Here is an 18,258-nt window from a genome sequence, read left to right on the forward strand (position 1 = left end):
AGTAAAAGATCACTCACTAAAAAAAAAAAAGAAGCACTGTACACTCTTTCATTGTGTCTAGCCTTTCACAGCAATAGCTCAAGTAAACACATATCTGGGGGCATCTGGTCCATCTCCAAATGTGTCAATACACTTATGCCACTGATTTGCATGATTTGCAGAAATGTACATCAATAGTCAAATGGCCAAAATGATATTAATAACAATTAACAGGTTACATTTTTAGGTTGGTCTGCTTCAGTGATCGTTCATGTCAAAATGACTGAATTTGAAATCAAAGCTTTACTGAAGCCAATTTGAACAGATAAACAGTTCAAGGTAAAATGTAGCTAGCATTTTAACACTTGTCAAAGGTTTTATAATAGGCTACCTCCCCAAAATATAGGCTATTTTACACGGTTCGTGTAATTCAAAATTGAATTTAATGAGAAAGGAAACATTAGCATAGACATTTTCAGCATTTTAGGCCATATTTGAAAACATATATATGTCATATATGTCTATTTGATGACCGCAAGATGTATTTTTTTAGTGTTTGCTCATCTACAGTACGTCTATAGGATGTTTCCTATCAGATGTCAAATAGAAACTTATTAGATGTTTTAAGAAGTTTATGATTTAGAATGTATGTAAAACTTACATCTCACAGACATCTGTCAGATGTTTGTAGAACAGCAGATGCTTTCCAGATCAAGCAATCTTTAACAGACATCTTGTGTATATATATATATATATATATATATATATATATATATATATATATATATATAAATTTATGCAATTAGCAGATGCTTTTATCCAAAGCGACTTACAGTCCATTGAGGCTATCAATTTTTACTTATCATGTGTTTCCAGGGAATGGAACCCCCCACAGAAACACCTATATATATATGGACATACAATAAATGTGAGAAAAACTGACGCTATAGAATAAGATCATGAAGTTATTATGTGCTCTTTGCCAGTTTTATTTTCCTTGTTTATTCTTTCATTTATAATGCTGTCATTGTGTTCTACAGTAATAGACAAAGACAGACTTTTTAAAAAAACTAATCTACCATGACACCAGTCTGAATGCAATTATCAGCTCTAGCTACTCTCATCCGTCTCACTGCAGAATGAAAACATCTCAAAGGGTATCTTATGGACCAGATGTCACCTTTCAGCACAAACACCCGAAAAGTGTCACCTTTCAGAAATGCATATTGTTTTAACGAATGCATAATCAAACACTTGATTGGATGTCATGAATCAACACTACGAGAGTTCACACAGTATTCTATTTGTTTGTTAGATATGATCATGATTCATCAAAATGCTTTTTCTCACCTGTAGGGCACTTTTGAACCTCTGCGACATCTGTCACTGTCATCTGTCATGTCTCGTTCTGCCTCCATTTTATCTAGAAGATTTAGCCCACCTGAAAAGCATTTAGTATACAACACTTGAGCAGACTGTTAATGGAGGTCTCTCAGAAGCTCTCAGCAGTTTCTGTCATCATAGAATAACACAAACTACTACGTTTAACTGCCCAGACAACAATCTGTTGATGATGATTATCTGCTTGGTAAATAACGTGTCTTTGAGTGGTGAGCTTTTTTAAACTCTGATTCATTCCCACTCTGACAGTTGATGGGACTTGAGTCATCACAAAGTAAAGCTAAGGTGCCATTTAGATTATCCATTTATTTATTTATTTATTTATTTGAACATCAGCTACAAAATAACATGCATATCTTACATTTTCTAAAAAAAAAAAAAAAAAGTTTAGTATATTGTAAAATTATTATTATTATTTTTTTTATTTTTTTTTTGAGACTTGTGATGTACACATAAGTGGATAAAAAAAGATTTATTTTTAAGAACACCAAACACATAGCTCAACCTTCTTTGGAGAGTTCAAATCATTCTGAACACTCTTACCACTCTTAACTTTTACATATACGTTTCTGACATACATCATAAAAAGCCTGCAGAGTGTTCAGTTATCTGACATGTTGGAGTAGAACCCCACAGATTCACCATGAACCGAAGGGCAACCCTTGACACGAATCCCATCCTCCAAAATAGTAGCAAGCGCATGCATCCTAACACCTACCATTGGATTGAATCCATTATTAATCGCAGCGCTTTAACGAGTTGTTCACAAAGACCTGATGAATTATTAAAATCATACCTTGACAGGTCAGTTGGTTTGCATTTATCAGTGCTCAGTGTTTTCAGTGGTCAGTCCAGAGTTGAATGGCCACTTGGCCTTTCTGCCAAGACCATATTCAAGTATTTTGTTTACACCACAGCCACAGTTACCAGGCACACACACATATAGACTACAAAAGGTCTTCCTCAGGCACTCTGGACTATTCCTCACTGAGGGTGTGTTGTTACACATCCAATTATAGAAAAAATATCATCACTCCACAAGGCATCTAGAGTAGCGAGTGGCATTAAGTGAGCCATGCACACTCATTCTGTCTCACACACCTCATAAATATTGTTTTTCCATAGAATGCACAAACTTTGGCCTTAATTCAAGAAGCTATAGTGGGGTTCAAAAATCTAAAAAGTTAAATGTGTTCAGAAATGACATAAATTATTGTTTTAATAAAAAATAAAATTTCTACCAAGGGGGTAAAATTATGGTGCCCGTAAGGTGACATGTTTGGTTCACTTAGTTTTGTCGTGGCCGCGACATAACTCGTGGAAATGTGATAATATATCATGGCCACGGGATATTAATTTGAGGGAACGTCATATTAACTTGTGGTAACGTGATATCATGTCATGGCCAGAAGATATATTTGTTGAGGGAACGACATCCTTATGTCGTGGCCTCGAGATGCTTTGTTGAAGGAACGGCATCCATTTCTCGTGGCCACGTCTTCTTATGTTGATGAAATGACATATTTTTCACTTGGCCACGAGTTTCAAGATTCATAAACATACCTGTGTGACCATAGCAACCAGGGATTATCAGAAATGGATTAATTAATATTTTATTTTAAATTAAGAAATCATTACATTATTTATTTAAAAAAATATTACATCATTAAATTGTTATATTAACCATAGGCCTTGGCTACTGTGCTGTATTACGTGCGATAGTCAACATTCAAATTTATCATGAATAAATGTTACATAAAATGCATAATATAACATAGGCCTATTAGACATTTTTTTAACCAATCCTAGTCTTGTCTATTAACTGATCGTCTTCTCCCCGTATTATTTGTTTATTATTATTAGCATATTATTATTGGTTATATTTTTATATTTGTTTATATTCCATTTTCCCCTTGATTTCAATCTCTTTACTTTACATTCTGAATACTTTTGTAAATAATAGCCTACTGTAAATACTCGATATGCCAATAAAACTTTGATTTTGCTGACTGGAATTTTAACTGGAATGCAGTTTCAACATTTCATTTTATTTCGGCTACTTAGTAGACCATAATTTTAAATGCTATAGTGTTTCGATGAGGAATTAATCATCCACATAGTTTAATTGATCATCACACATGGGAATAAATACAATCATAAAGTCAAAACTTTATAGGCATAATAGTCAGTCGTTTATTTACAAAATATAGCATATGGTAGGCTATAGCATAATTATACAAACAGATAATCCTGGGTTGCTATGGTCACACAAGTTTGTTTATGTATTAAAAGAAAAATATGTCATTCCCTCAACATAAGGAGTTATGATCACGACATAAGGATGATCTCGTGGCCATGACATATTATCTTGTTTCCACAAGTTACTATGTCGAGGCCACAACAAAACTAAGTGAACCGAACATGTCACCTTGCAGGCACCATATAAAATGCCCCCAAGTCATACAAAGCAATTAGCTCTACAGAAAAATCTGAATACATGTAGTTTTAGCTTAAAATTTAAAAAAGAATACAATAATTATGAATTATAGTCTATTTGAACAATTTTGTTAGCTGATGCTAAGTGGTTTGGTAATTAGCTAACTGATGTTAATTTGAGGTAATTTTTAAATATAAATTTCAAATATTTTTTATTCAACCAACTAGCTAGAATACATCTGATGGAAAAACAAAGGATTTGACAATCAAAACATAGCAACTACAGTAATTAAGACTTGGGGGTATTTTACCCCACAGACTATGTTTGAGAACAAATTCTGCCATTCTGAAAATATAATTATTTTTCTTAAATAACACAGGATCCCGGCCCAACTTAGCTCATATCATATATAACTGTGATGTTCCACAAAACAATAATCTTTACAACCCTCTTTTCTTACTGCCGAAAATTAGATCATTTCCTGTGAAATCCATTTTCTCTCCAGTACATCACCAGTGTAAGCTTTATGGAGAATACTTCTACATCACTCTTGTCAATGTAGTCCATAGTTACAATAAATGAATGAATGAATTTTTAAAAGATGAACAATGTTCTTTAGAACGGGAACTGTGGGGGTTTTATTCTCCAAATTAATAAATATTAAAAATAAAGAGTATTCAAAAGGAAATAGGTAGTTTCTTGTAACTTTTATTTTATGAATAAGATAAAGCAAAGAGACAACACAATGCACATGTTTTTATTAGTACTGATTAAGGGCAACACAGTGAAGGCCTCAGCAGAGTCCTGTTCAGAACTGGGTACCCCTTAAACAGTTCACATTAGATGCAATTTGTGTATGAATCCATGATGCCTCCCATATATGTCTAAAACACATGCAGTTTAATCTAAATTTGAAAATTAATTTTCAAATCCACAAATTAATTAACATCATAGTTTACAGAATTTTCACAAAAATATACTTCATTGTTTTCTTTAGCAAAACTATTGCAATAATTATTTTAAATTACAAATGAGAACCAACAGTTTTATTTATTGTGTTTTTTTCCAGTGGAAAGAGATTAGTTTATGGACCTTCAATGCTTCCACCTGCTGTCAGACATCAGTATTACATTTAACTCTTTATTATCCTTTTAAAACTTAAATTTGCTTCATAAAGATTTGTTTTATATTGTATGATGTAGTGCAGTTTTTTTTTTAAGTATTATTATTTTTTGTAATTTGATCAACTAAGCTACAGTCATACAAATATCCGAGCACAAATTCCTGCTCATTTAAAGGGGTTGTTTCATTTTCGTATTCACTTCTCTTTATTTGTTTCTATTTTTATGATTTGTAGTGTATTTGTTGTTTAAACTACCAAAAAAAAAAATAATAAATTGTTCCTTGATCATTTGAAATTAAATGCACATAGTATGAAAACAAAATGAAACTGTATGAATATATATATATATATATATATATATATATATATATATATATATATATATATAAAATATATATATATATATATATATATATATATATATATATATATATATATATATATATATATATAATATAATATAATATATATATATATATATATATATATATATATATATATATATATATATATATATTGCACCGTCAGTCGGCAATTCGCCTCCCTTTTTCACATTGCATTCAGTGTGGAAAGGTCTTAAAGTTGGATATTTAGATTTTTTTTTTTTTTTTTTTTTGGTCTGCTCTATAATTTTTTTTTTATGGTTTCATTTTTTTTAAACCAAGCTTCATAAATGAGCCTTCCCAGCATTCTGATGTAAGATGAATACAGTGGAATGGAGCAGTTAAAAATAATTTGGACTTGTCAGCAAACCTGCAGTTAGAATATTAAAAGTGTTGCAAGCTAATTTCAGCTTAAAGGTAAGATAGCACGAAAAAAAAAAAAAAACACTCTGCTAGGGGTAATAGATAATGAAATATGCTCATAAAAACTATGATTATAATCATGATAAATTCTGAAAAAAAAATTATTATTATTATTATTATAAGTAGACATGGAGAAAAAATTTGTACAACATTATCATATGACCCCCTTAAAGCCATTTACTGTTATTCCCATTAAGTTTTAGTTCTGACATCAGGCTAAATTTATATCAAAGATCCTTGAAATATGGCAAAGTCCAATATAATAAGATTTCTACATTCACAGTGACACAGTAGATAGTCTTAGGGACTGGCTTCAGTCATCTAGAGACACAGTGGATACTGTGGTTCCATTAGCGGATGCGGAGCTGGCAGCAGCAATGTCACGTGATTTGGCTCGGGGTATCATCAGTTCCTCTTTGTTCCTCTCTGGTTTGATAAGCAGCACATAGCACTTGGGGATGAAGACGCACGCGAGCAGACCGAAGCTGGAAGCCAAGATGGCGAAGATTTGCACCGCCACCATGAATTTCCCCCGCGTGCTCAGGTAGGCAGGCACGAAGGAGATCCAAACGATGAAAAACACCAACATGCCGAAGGTCACGCTCTTGCCCTCGTTGAAGTGGTCTTCCAACTTTCGTGCCACAAAAGCAAAAACGAAAGTCAGCACAGCCAAAAGAATGTCATAAGCAAAGATGGAGCAGATGAAGATGATGTTTCCAGGGTCGCACTCTAGGATGATCTTGATGTTCTGGGCGGCTGTGTTCTTCACGGGATATGGAGGCATCAGAATCAGCCACACGGTGCAGCCCACCGCTTGGATCAGGGTGCACACGATCATTATCGCCCTCTGGTGCCTGGGATGAATAGGGTCTATATCATTCTTCTGAGGAATAGCTGGAGCCATGACGGCAGTGTCGGGACTCTGCTCAGATGCCGCTGCTGCTGCTTTGGCTGCCTTCATAGCAGTTTTGACGGCTTTTACGGCTCTGGCTCTCAGCATGAGCAGAGCAGATTTACCCATTAGCGAGGAGAGGATCAGAGCAAAGCCTACAGCCAAGGCCACCTGGCTGGTCATGCAAGACCACATCTGAGGCTCACCGAGGAACGCAATAGAGCACATGAAGGTTATCACTAAACCCAGCAGCAGGGAGAAGCTGAGCAGTGGGTCGTTGGCATTCACCAAAGGTGTGTTAAGGTGCATCAATAAGATAATCGCAACTGCAATAGTCGCTAAAGCCCCGAAAGCAGCAATGGCGATCAGTGTGATCCCAAGAGGTTCACCGAAGTCCAGGAATTCAATGGTCTTTGGCACACACGTATCGTGATTGGCATTGGACCAGTAGTCTTCATCGCACTGGATACAGCCTCGTGCATCTGTTGGAAGCGTGTGAGTTGTTAAAATGGACTAAATGGTCAGTTAAAAATAACCAATAATAAAAAAATACAAAAAATCTCATATTTCCCATGACCTGTTGTGTTCGAGATCTCGCCATCTGCGCAGGGGATGCAGTCAAAGCAGCAGACTGGTTCTCCTTGCCGGATACCCATCCTGGTGCCGGGCTGGCATCGTTCACTGCACACAGATCGTGGCGTCTGGAACACAAGCAGTACAATAGAGAAACAACATTTGATCTTCTTAAGCTTTTAGTCTATGAGATTCCACATGCAATAACGACAAACTATTTTACTAAGTTAAATATATACATAATTAAATGTACTTAATAAGTAGATATAAAATATTTATCAAATATATATAAACTTAAGAGTAGATTAAATATTTAATGTTTGAATCAACATATACTGTAGATATTTGTTAAACATATATTAATACAGCAGGGAAACAAAACATTTTTTTCTTTAGTTGTTCATCTATAAGATCCAACATGCAATAACGACAAACTATTTTACTAAATATAAATATGAGTACATATTTATTAAATATAAACTAAATTTTATGCATTAGATAGATATTACATATTTATTAAAAATATATTAAATATTAAGAATAGAATAAATATTTAATGTTTAATCAACAAAAATATTTTCAAACGTATTAATTATCAAATATTAAATCCTGTATTCTCACTTTCTCTCTATATAATAGTATATTAATTAATCTAATTGATAGTCATAATCTTTTTATAAAATATACCTTAGATAGATAGATAGATAGATAGATAGATAGATAGATAGATAGATAGATAGATAGATAGATAGATAGATAGATAGATAGATAGATAGATAGATTACAGCATGTAATACTTATCAAAAGAAAATTTAAATGTAGAATGTAGATAGATATGAAAATATATACTGAATATAAATTAAATATACAAAATGTTGTGTATGTATATATATATATATATATATATATATATGTATATATATATATATATATATATATATATACACAAAACATTAAATGCTGTTATGAGTAGATGGATATTGCACATTTATTTAACATATATTAAATATTAAACTTATTGGCAGTATATATACTCTATTTTATGACCATACTAAACTACACTGATCACTTCACATAACATTCCTCACCTCCAGAATATCATTGTTCCATATAATGGAGCCATTATTGATGATCAACCTCTCCTCGGGGGCTGCTGTGCTGTTATAGTAACCAATGGGGGTATATGCAATCCCTCCTTCCGAATCGCTCTGCCAATTTAAGATTTCATAAAAGCCATCTACATCGCCATCGTGGAAGTATATCTCCTCTTTGGTGTGAGGAACAGTGTATCGGAGATTTTTCAAGTAGTACATCAGCTAAAAGGAAAACACATAATAGTTATAAATGACACGACATAAAAAAATACAAAATACCGTATTTTTCGGACTATAAGTCGGACCTGAGTATAAGTTGCATCAGTCAAAAAATACGTCATGATGAGAAAAAAAAAACATATATAAGTCGCACTGGACTATAAGTCGCATTAATTTAGAACCAAAAACCAAGAGAAAACATTACCGTCTACAGCGGCGAGAGGGCGCTCTATGTTTTCAGTGTAGACTACAGGAGCATTGAGCATCATAGAGCGCCCTCTCGCGGCTGGAGATGGTACTGTTTTCTCTTGGTTCATTTCTCTTAGTTAATTTCTCTTGGTTCATGTCAAATTAATTTAGATAAATAAGTCGCACCTGACTATAAGTAGCAGGACCAGCCAAAACATGAAAAAAAGTGCAACTTACAGTCCGGAAAATACGGTAAATAAAAATGGTCAAAGTGTGTTGTACCTGCCAAGGCTCAAATTTCGTAATGTCGGCACATGTCCCATTCTCAAATGGGCCACTGCCGGGTTTACAGTGCTCTAGGTTATGGAGTGCATGTGCCACGGCATATACAGCCTTATACACGTTATATGTAATCCTCAACTGTGACACGTCCGTGAAAGTATTATTTAACTTCTCCAGCATCTCTTCTCCAGTGCATCTCCTCGTGCCTCTCAATACCTGCCGATAATTCAAAGTGCAGTTGAAGACTATTCCCCAAAACTCTTCAGTCAGAGTGTCATTGTATGGAGTAACGCTCAGCAGATGCTCTTTCAGGCCTGGTATATCCGCACGCTTGACCGCGAACCCTATTGTACCTCCCAGGACAGGCAGTATGTCGGGGTGGCGGGAGATGGCAGCTGACGTGACCCAGGCCTCGCTGGCGATCCAGGTGCGGTTGGTGACGTTGTTGCGCAGCAGTTCCCCCACTAGGGGGCTCATATCCACGTCGGAGGAGAACACCACGATGATCTTAGCCGTGGAATCCAGCACCGTCTGCACGATGCGCTCGATGGCTTCTGGGTTACTGACCTTGGGGAGGGTCTCGGAGAAGGATATGCAAACTCCCGCCTCCTCTACCACCTCCTTGAACCTCTTGATGCCGTATTTCCCGTAATCGTCCTCAGCGGCGATGCAACCCACCCAGGTCCAGCCAAATTGAAGCACTAGTTTGGCCATGGCCACAGACTGGTGCTCATCGCTAGGGATGGTGCGGAGGAAGGTGGGGTACTGAAACCTGCTTTCCAGAACTGAGCATGAGGATGCGTAGCTCATCTAGGGGAGCGGGAAAACAAATGCAGTTTAAATGCTCAAAGATGGATTTCTTGATGGATTTCTGATATTATTAAATAGTAATTAAAAGATGGAATAAATTGAACCCCCCTCCCTCCCGACATTTTTTTTTTTTATAATAATAAGCCAATGGAAAATCTTAAAAGTCTTAAAAAATTTAAGTTTAAAATGTGCTCAAGAAAAGTTTCAAATGAATGGCTATAAAAATGTCATGTGGTATACCCGTCAAAAAGCAGTCAAGAGACTGAATGAGTGTACACAACCAGTCAAAAGGTTTTAAACAGTAAGATTTTTAGTGTTTTTAAAGAAGTCCCTTCTGCTCACCAAGCCTGCATTTATTTGATCCAAAATACAGCAAAAAACAGTAAGATTTGTAATAGTTTTACTATTTAAAATAACAGATTTCTATTTGAATATATTTTAAAATATATATTTATTCCTGTGACATCAAAGCTGATTTTTGTAGCATCATTACTCCATTCACACGGTCCTTCAGAAATCATTCTAATATTCACATTTGCTGCTCAGAACACAGTTATTTTTATTGTGCTGAAAAACAAAGTAGTAAAAAAAAAAGAGTAGATATTTTAAGGTTTCTTTGATGAATATAATAAAAATCAAAATAAAGGCACTCATCTGAAATATAAATCTTTTGTAGTTTTGTAACATTATAAATGTCTTTTTTATGATTTTGCTGTCTTTTGGATGTAATAATGTTGTCTTGGTGGGCAGAAAAGAATTCTTTTTATTAAATAAAAAAATCTAAATGTTCAAATATTTTTGACGGGTAGTGGACAAATTAATCACCATTCAATTGTTTGAGAGAAGTCTCTTATGCTCTCTAAGGCTGCACTGAAGTCATCAAAAGTACAGTAATACTCCAAAAATAGTAATACAATAACTGTTTTCTATTTCTAAATATTTAAGAATGTATATTTAAAAAAACTTAACCAAACTTTAATGGTATTGTGTATGTATGTGTGTGTGTGTGAGTGTGTGTATATATATACAGTATTGTTCAAAATAATAGCAGTACAATGTGACTAACCAGAATAATCAAGGTTTTTCGTATATTTTTTATTGCTACGTGGCAAACAAGTTACCAGTAGGTTCAGTAGATTCTCAGAAAACAAATGAGACCCAGCATTCATGATATGCACGCTCTTAAGGCTGTGCAATTGGGCAATTAGTTGAATTAGTTGAAAGGGGTGTGTTCAAAAAAATAGCAGTGTGGCATTCAATCACTGAGGTCATCAATTTTGTGAAGAAACAGGTGTGAATCAGGTGGCCCCTATTTAAGGATGAAGCCAACACTTGTTGAACATGCATTTGAAAGCTGAGGAAAATGGGTCGTTCAAGACATTGTTCAGAAGAACAGCGTACTTTGATTAAAAAGTTGATTAGAGAGGGGAAAACCTATAAAGAGGTGCAAAAAATGATAGGCTGTTCAGCTAAAATGATCTCCAATGCCTTAAAATGGAGAGCAAAACCAGAGAGACGTGGAAGAAAACGGAAGACAACCATCAAAATGGATAGAAGAATAACCAGAATGGCAAAGGCTCAGCCAATGATCACCTCCAGGATGATCAAAGACAGTCTGGAGTTACCTGTAAGTACTGTGACAGTTAGAAGACGTCTGTGTGAAGCTAATCTATTTTCAAGAATCCCCCGCAAAGTCCCTCTGTTAAAAAAAAGGCATGTGCAGAAGAGGTTACAATTTGCCAAAGAACACATCAACTGGCCTAAAGAGAAATGGAGGAACATTTTGTGGACTGATGAGAGTAAAATTGTTCTTTTTGGGTCCAAGGGCCACAGGCAGTTTGTGAGACGACCCCCAAACTCTGAATTCAAGCCACAGTACACAGTGAAGACAGTGAAGCATGGAGGTGCAAGCATCATGATATGGGCATGTTTCTCCTACTATGGTGTTGGGCCTATTTATCGCATACCAGGGATCATGGATCAGTTTGCATATGTTAAAATACTTGAAGAGGTCATGTTGCCCTATGCTGAAGAGGACATGCCCTTGAAATGGTTGTTTCAACAAGACAATGACCCAAAACACACTAGTAAACGGGCAAAGTCTTGGTTCCAAACCAACAAAATTAATGTTATGGAGTGGCCAGCCCAATCTCCAGACCTTAATCCAATTGAGAACTTGTGGGGTGATATCAAAAATGCTGTTTCTGAAGCAAATCCAAGAAATGTGAATGAATTGTGGAATGTTGTTAAAGAATCATGGAGTGGAATAACAGCTGAGAGGTGCCACAAGTTGGTTGACTCCATGCCACACAGATGTCAAGCAGTTTTAAAAAACTGTGGTCATACAACTAAATATTAGTTTAGTGATTCACAGGATTGCTAAATCCCAGAAAAAAAAAATGTTTGTACAAAATAGTTTTGAGTTTGTACAGTCAAAGGTAGACACTGCTATTTTTTTGAACACACCCCTTTCAACTAATTGCCCAATTGCACAGCCTTAAGAGCGTGCATATCATGAATGCTGGGTCTTGTTTGTTTTCTGACAATCTACTGAACCTACTGGTAACTTGTTTGCCACGTAGCAATAAAAAATATACTAAAAACCTTGATTATTCTGGTTAGTCACATTATACTGCTATTATTTTGAACAATACTGTATATGTGTGTGTATATATATATATATATATATACACACACACACACACCTTCTCATTCAAAGAGTTTTCTTTATTTCCATGACTATGAAAATTGTAGAGTCACACTGAAGGCATTAAGGGCTATTTGACCAAGAAGGACAGTGATGGGGTGCTGCGCCAGATGACCTGGCCTCCACAGTCACCGGACCTGAACCCAATCCAGATGGTTTAGGGGTGAGCTGGACCGCAGACAGAAGGCAAAAGGGCCAACAAGTGCTAAGCATCTCTCGGGGAACTCCTTCAAGACTGTTGAAGACAATTTCAGGTGACTACCTCTTGAAGCTCATCAAGAGAACGCCAAGAGTGTGCAAAGCAGTAATCAAAGCAAAAGGTGCTACTTTGAAGAACCTACAATATGACATATTTTCAGTTGTTTCACACTTTTTTGTTATGTATATAATTCCATATATAATTCCACATGTGTTAATTCATGTGTTTTGATGCCTTCAGTGTGAATCTACAATTTTCATAATCATGAAAATAAAGAAAACTCTTTGAATGAGAAGGTGTGTCCAAACTTTTGGTCTGTATATATATATATATATATATATATATATATATACAGTAGGTACAGACCAAGTATAGTATAAAAAAAGTATATTTTATATATATATATATATGTATGTATGTATGTATGTATGTACAGTATTGTTCAAAATAATAGCAGTACAATGTGACTAACCAGAATAATCAAGGTTTTTAGTATATTTTTTATTGCTACGTGGCAAACAAGTTACCAGTAGGTTCAGTAGATTGTCAGAAAACAAACAAGACCCAGCATTCATGATATGCACGCTCTTAAGGCTGTGCAATTGGGCAATTAGTTGAAAGGGGTGTGTTCAAAAAAATAGCAGTGTCTACCTTTGACTGTACAAACTCAAAACTATTTTGTACAAACATTTTTTTTTTCTGGGATTTAGCAATCCTGTGAATCACTAAACTAATATTTAGTTGTATGACCACAGTTTTTTAAAACTGCTTGACATCTGTGTGGCATGGAGTCAACCAACTTGTGGCACCTCTCAGCTGTTATTCCACTCCATGATTCTTTAACAACATTCCACAATTCATTCACATTTCTTGGATTTGCTTCAGAAACAGCATTTTTGATATCACCCCACAAGTTCTCAATTGGATTAAGGTCTGGAGATTGGGCTGGCCACTCCATAACATTAATTTTGTTGGTTTGGAACCAAGACTTTGCCCGTTTACTAGTGTGTTTTGGGTCATTGTCTTGTTGAAACAACCATTTCAAGGGCATGTCCTCTTCAGCATAGGGCAACATGACCTCTTCAAGTATTTTAACATATGCAAACTGATCCATGATCCCTGGTATGCGATAAATAGGCCCAACACCATAGTAGGAGAAACATGCCCATATCATGATGCTTGCACCTCCATGCTTCACTGTCTTCACTGTGTACTGTGGCTTGAATTCAGAGTTTGGGGGTCGTCTCACAAACTGCCTGTGGCCCTTGGACCCAAAAAGAACAATTTTACTCTCATCAGTCCACAAAATGTTCCTCCATTTCTCTTTAGGCCAGTTGATGTGTTCTTTGGCAAATTGTAACCTCTTCTGCACATGCCTTTTTTTTAACAGAGGGACTTTGCGGGGGATTCTTGAAAATAGATTAGCTTCACACAGACGTCTTCTAACTGTCACAGTACTTACAGGTAACTCCAGACTGTCTTTGATCATCCTGGAGGTGATCATTGGCTGAGCCTTTGCCATTCTGGTTATTCTTCTATCCATTTTGATGGTTGTCTTCCGTTTTCTTCCACGTCTCTCTGGTTTTGCTCTCCATTTTAAGGCATTGGAGATCATTTTAGCTGAACAGCCTATCATTTTTTGCACCTCTTTATAGGTTTTCCCCTCTCTAATCAACTTTTTAATCAAAGTACGCTGTTCTTCTGAACAATGTCTTGAACGACCCATTTTCCTCAGCTTTCAAATGCATGTTCAACAAGTGTTGGCTTCATCCTTAAATAGGGGCCACCTGATTCACACCTGTTTCTTCACAAAATTGATGACCTCAGTGATTGAATGCCACACTGCTATTTTTTTGAACACATCCCTTTCAACTAATTCAACTAATTGCCCAATTGCACAGCCTTAAGAGCGTGCATATCATGAATGCTGGGTCTCATTTGTTTTCTGAGAATCTACTGAACCTACTGGCAACTTGTTTGCCACGTAGCAATAAAAAAATATACGAAAAACCTTGATTATTCTGGTTAGTCACATTGTACTGCTATTATTTTGAACAATACTGTATATGGATAGATAAACTGAACGAAGCTTTTCTCTTAATTAAGATATTACAACTTTTTTGTACTTTATGTAAAAATGGATTCAGGTCATGCCGTTCTTTTATAGTAATTTATAAGTAATAGATCTAGTTATAATAGATCCATTGCCCCAAATACAGTGGTAGTTGAAAAGGTACTTGTGGGAAATAGTAGAGGCCGAGTATCCGGGCTGTAGCTATGGACAGATCAGAGCCTCCAGCCCCCACCAAAGCAGAGAGAGGGGGTCCATCCCCGCAGCGGTAGTTGGGCACAGCCTCGTCCTGGCCCGTCAGGAAGGTGAGCGTTCCCTCCACGGCTTTGGAAATGGTGAAGCAGGAGTCATAGATGACGTAACCCAGATCAGTATAAGGTAAGATGTCAGTTCTGTTGTTGATCTCATTCAGGGCAAACAGCATGGTCTGAGCCCAGCGGAAAGTACGGAAGTTAAAGCTGAGTGGGAATGCACATGTTAGAATGTGTTAGGGTCTTACAGACATAATTCACTAAAGGTGCTAGCTTGTGTTTATTTCAGTTTGCATGACTGAAATGTTCATGTTTAATCCAAGTTACAATTTAATTCATCTGCTTTTATATATCTTGCCAAATCGTACTTACGATCTTGTTGATGTTGCTCTCATTTCTCCTAGAATCTAAATCTATTTATACCACGGCATGTAATACCAGCTGTCACCACTAGATGTCTCCAGGGAGGTTGATTAGCACAGTATACTGTACAACAGATTATTTTCCATTAATGATGAGTTTATGGAACATAAAAAGTAGTGGTCTCTCAGGAGGACAAGTTGTAATTATTCCTTGGACAACAGTTTGATTAATTTCGCATGATCAATGATTTTGTAATATTGCAATTACAAAGTAAAGATGCAAGACAAATTAAGACGGTAATTAAGCATTTGAAATGAAGCCTCTTTTAATTTTAGAAATATGCTTTAGAAATAGTATAACGTTCTAATAACGACAGACAAGTATGCACGTTTTCTTTGAGTGCATTATTTTGATAGTAGGCTACACATCATAAGATATCGACTGAGTAACTTTATTGCCCATTCAAATATCACGCAGTTCCTGTCGACTTTTCGCTTTTATAATAAATATAAAATAGAGTTTCTCACCCCTCACAATCAGAAGACTCTGGAGCGATCGTGGTGTTGCTGTCAGTGTCAATCAGGCGCTGATGAACGGGAAACATACCGCCAATAACCACCGTCTTCTTCTCCACTTCTTTATACCCCTTCAGGTTGAATTTGGCCTTGAGTTTGCAGCTCCCCTCAGCAGCGGTGGGGTTGTAAAGGTAAGAAACTAAACATAAAACCACCAAAAAGCGTCCTTTGGAGCTCAATCCAGTTAAATCCATTTTTAGAGTAGTAACATGTAAAAGACACGCTGCTTTGGAGTGTATGTGTTTGGAGAGGAACGACAGACACTATGAATTAACTACGCCTGAGTTCCCATCAGCTCTTCTGGGATGTCTGAAGATTGCATAAGACAACTGATCAAAGCTGCTTTTAATGTGGGTTCACATCAGGGGCAGAAAAATAACCAGGACTCAAGGTGTTATGTTGCAAACTGGCAGAATACCTATTATTATTATTACGTTTTTCATTATATTAAATAATTTGTCTATTTAGTAATGGGATTAGTACCACTGCTTAGATATAGTTACTCAGAGGAACATTCTGATGAATCATGTAGGATAACTGTTTTTTAAAATGCTTTTGATGATGAAAAAAAAAAATCTAGGTTTAATGGAATAGTATTATTCATTTATTTTTATTTATTTATTTTTTTTTTTTTTTTTGGAGGAAATACCTTTATTACACAATTAATCTGACAATATACAGGCAATAAAAAATATAAAATAAATAAAACTTATTTTTTATTTTACCAACCCCAAATTTTTTAAATGTATATCAGAAAAGGAAAATATATATCCAACATTTTGGGGACGAATGTCTTCATATATTGTTTTGACATTTATACGAGCAAATAATAAAAAAAACCAATACAAACAAATAATTAATTTATTATTCAAAAAAGTTATTATAATCAGTGTTGGGGGGTAATCCATCACAAGTAACATGAGTTACATAATCAGATTACCTTTTTCAAGTAATTAGTAAAGTAATGCATTACTTTTTAATTGACAATAAAAGTTACTTTTTCAAATAATTAACTACTTTGTTTTCCCATTTATTGACTGACAGCTATCCAGTCACCATGTTGAGAGAAATTGGGAGTAAGTGCAGAGGTGCCGTGTGAACATGATTTAACTGTAGTTTAAGACTCAATGTGGACATGCATCTACTCATCTCACTTGCATAAAAAAAAACTAAAAAACAAACAAACAAACAAAAAACAAACAAACACCAGATTCAGTATTCCTCAAAATGATTGAAACCAATGCAATGCAAACATGCAATAATTACATTTATTAAATAACTCAAATATATTTTATGCATTTAATCCCATAATCAATATCTTTGCTGCCGACCTTCGATGATGATTTCCTTTCTCTTTAGAGTGTTACAAGCTCTTTGTGCTTAACAAAGATCTGTAAAGTTGCAAAGACTAAAGTCTCAAATCCAAAGAGATATATATATGTATTTTTTTTATAAAAGTTAAGAGTCAACCACATCCTCCTAAAACAGCTCATTCTAAAATGCCCCCCACACGTCTACATCACTATGTGGGAAGAATTGCATAACGCCGCCCAAATGTTCATTCGTAGAAAGAAGGCTTAACTTTTATTCTCGCTGTTGCTGCCACCGCTGTCATGTTGTGGAGTAGCTGTGTGCTTCATTGTGAAAGAGAAACTACTTAGTCTTTCAAAAGAAGACACAACTAGAAATCAGTAGTTAATAAGTTGTATTTACAACACTGTTCCAGAAAAGTTCAACCCAAATATTCAGATGTGTGCAGCGCATTTTATGGAGAACTGTTTCCTGATCCTGGGAGAGAAGACTACAATGCCAGCTGTTCTGACTCACAAGCCCCTTTCACACTGCACGTCGGACCCGGCAAATTGCCAGGACATTGCCGGGTGTCCCGGAACTTTGCCAACACGTCCCGGGATTGATTCCGCAATTGAACCCGGGTCGGGGACCTAGTTACATTGCCGGGTTCAATCCCGGGATGAGTGCTGTGTGAACAAAAGCCAGATCTAATGCCGTGTCGTAGCGACGACGCACGTTATCGCACAAATTTTTTAATGGCTGTTTTGAAGGAAGATTAACGTTCACGACAAAAAAATATGTGCAAACTGTAATGAAGCAGAGATCAGTTAGTTCCTCACTTTCCGCGCTGATGCCAAGATCGTTCGCCAGCTTCAGTGAAAGTATAACGTGCCTAACATTTTCGACTCGTACATTACACGTCACGCGCTGATGTCACATGTCGTTAGGGGACCTTTACCGGTTGTGTTTGAACGCACGCACATATTCCGTGTAA

General features: G+C 35.9%; 2 protein-coding genes across 2 annotated transcripts in view; both read right to left on the reverse strand.

Annotated features, from left to right (window-relative positions):
* The window catches only part of LOC113118507 (voltage-gated potassium channel subunit beta-1), a 135,073-nt gene extending 132,736 nt beyond the window's left edge, over positions 1-2,337 (reverse strand). Inside the window, exons 1-2 of the mRNA XM_026287745.1 lie at positions 2,177-2,337; positions 1,330-1,420 (exon numbers count right to left, since the gene is read on the reverse strand). Coding sequence (XP_026143530.1) covers positions 1,330-1,397 — 68 coding nt within the window. The 5' untranslated portion in view covers positions 1,398-1,420; positions 2,177-2,337. The remainder of the gene's footprint in view (positions 1-1,329; positions 1,421-2,176) is intronic.
* A 3,138-nt stretch (positions 2,338-5,475) lies between these two features.
* Positions 5,476-16,372, reverse strand: vmn2r1 (vomeronasal 2, receptor 1). Its single transcript, XM_026287746.1, has 6 exons — positions 15,924-16,372; positions 14,949-15,240; positions 8,996-9,805; positions 8,300-8,527; positions 7,216-7,339; positions 5,476-7,120 (listed from the first exon to the last, which is right to left on the reverse strand). The coding sequence occupies exons 1-6, from the start codon at positions 16,163-16,165 to the stop codon at positions 6,060-6,062; spliced, it is 2,757 nt and encodes a 918-aa protein (XP_026143531.1). The 5' UTR covers positions 16,166-16,372; the 3' UTR covers positions 5,476-6,059.
* Between the last annotated feature and the right edge of the window lie 1,886 nt (positions 16,373-18,258).

This window comes from Carassius auratus, chromosome 18, assembly GCF_003368295.1.
Source record: "Carassius auratus strain Wakin chromosome 18, ASM336829v1, whole genome shotgun sequence".
Taxonomy (NCBI): Eukaryota; Metazoa; Chordata; class Actinopteri; order Cypriniformes; family Cyprinidae; genus Carassius; species Carassius auratus.

Bases quoted from the DNA above. Each gene is read 5' to 3' on its own strand.
- vmn2r1 (XM_026287746.1), bottom strand. From the start codon at position 16,165: ATGGATTTAACTGGATTGAGCTCCAAAGGACGCTTTTTGGTGGTTTTA. The intron at 15,241-15,923 runs GTGAGAAACTCT...ATTCCCACTCAG, and splicing joins GAGTCTTCTGATTGTGAGGG to CTTTAACTTCCGTACTTTCC. The intron at 9,806-14,948 runs GTACCTTTTCAA...CCGCTCCCCTAG, and splicing joins GCCTCTACTATTTCCCACAA to ATGAGCTACGCATCCTCATG.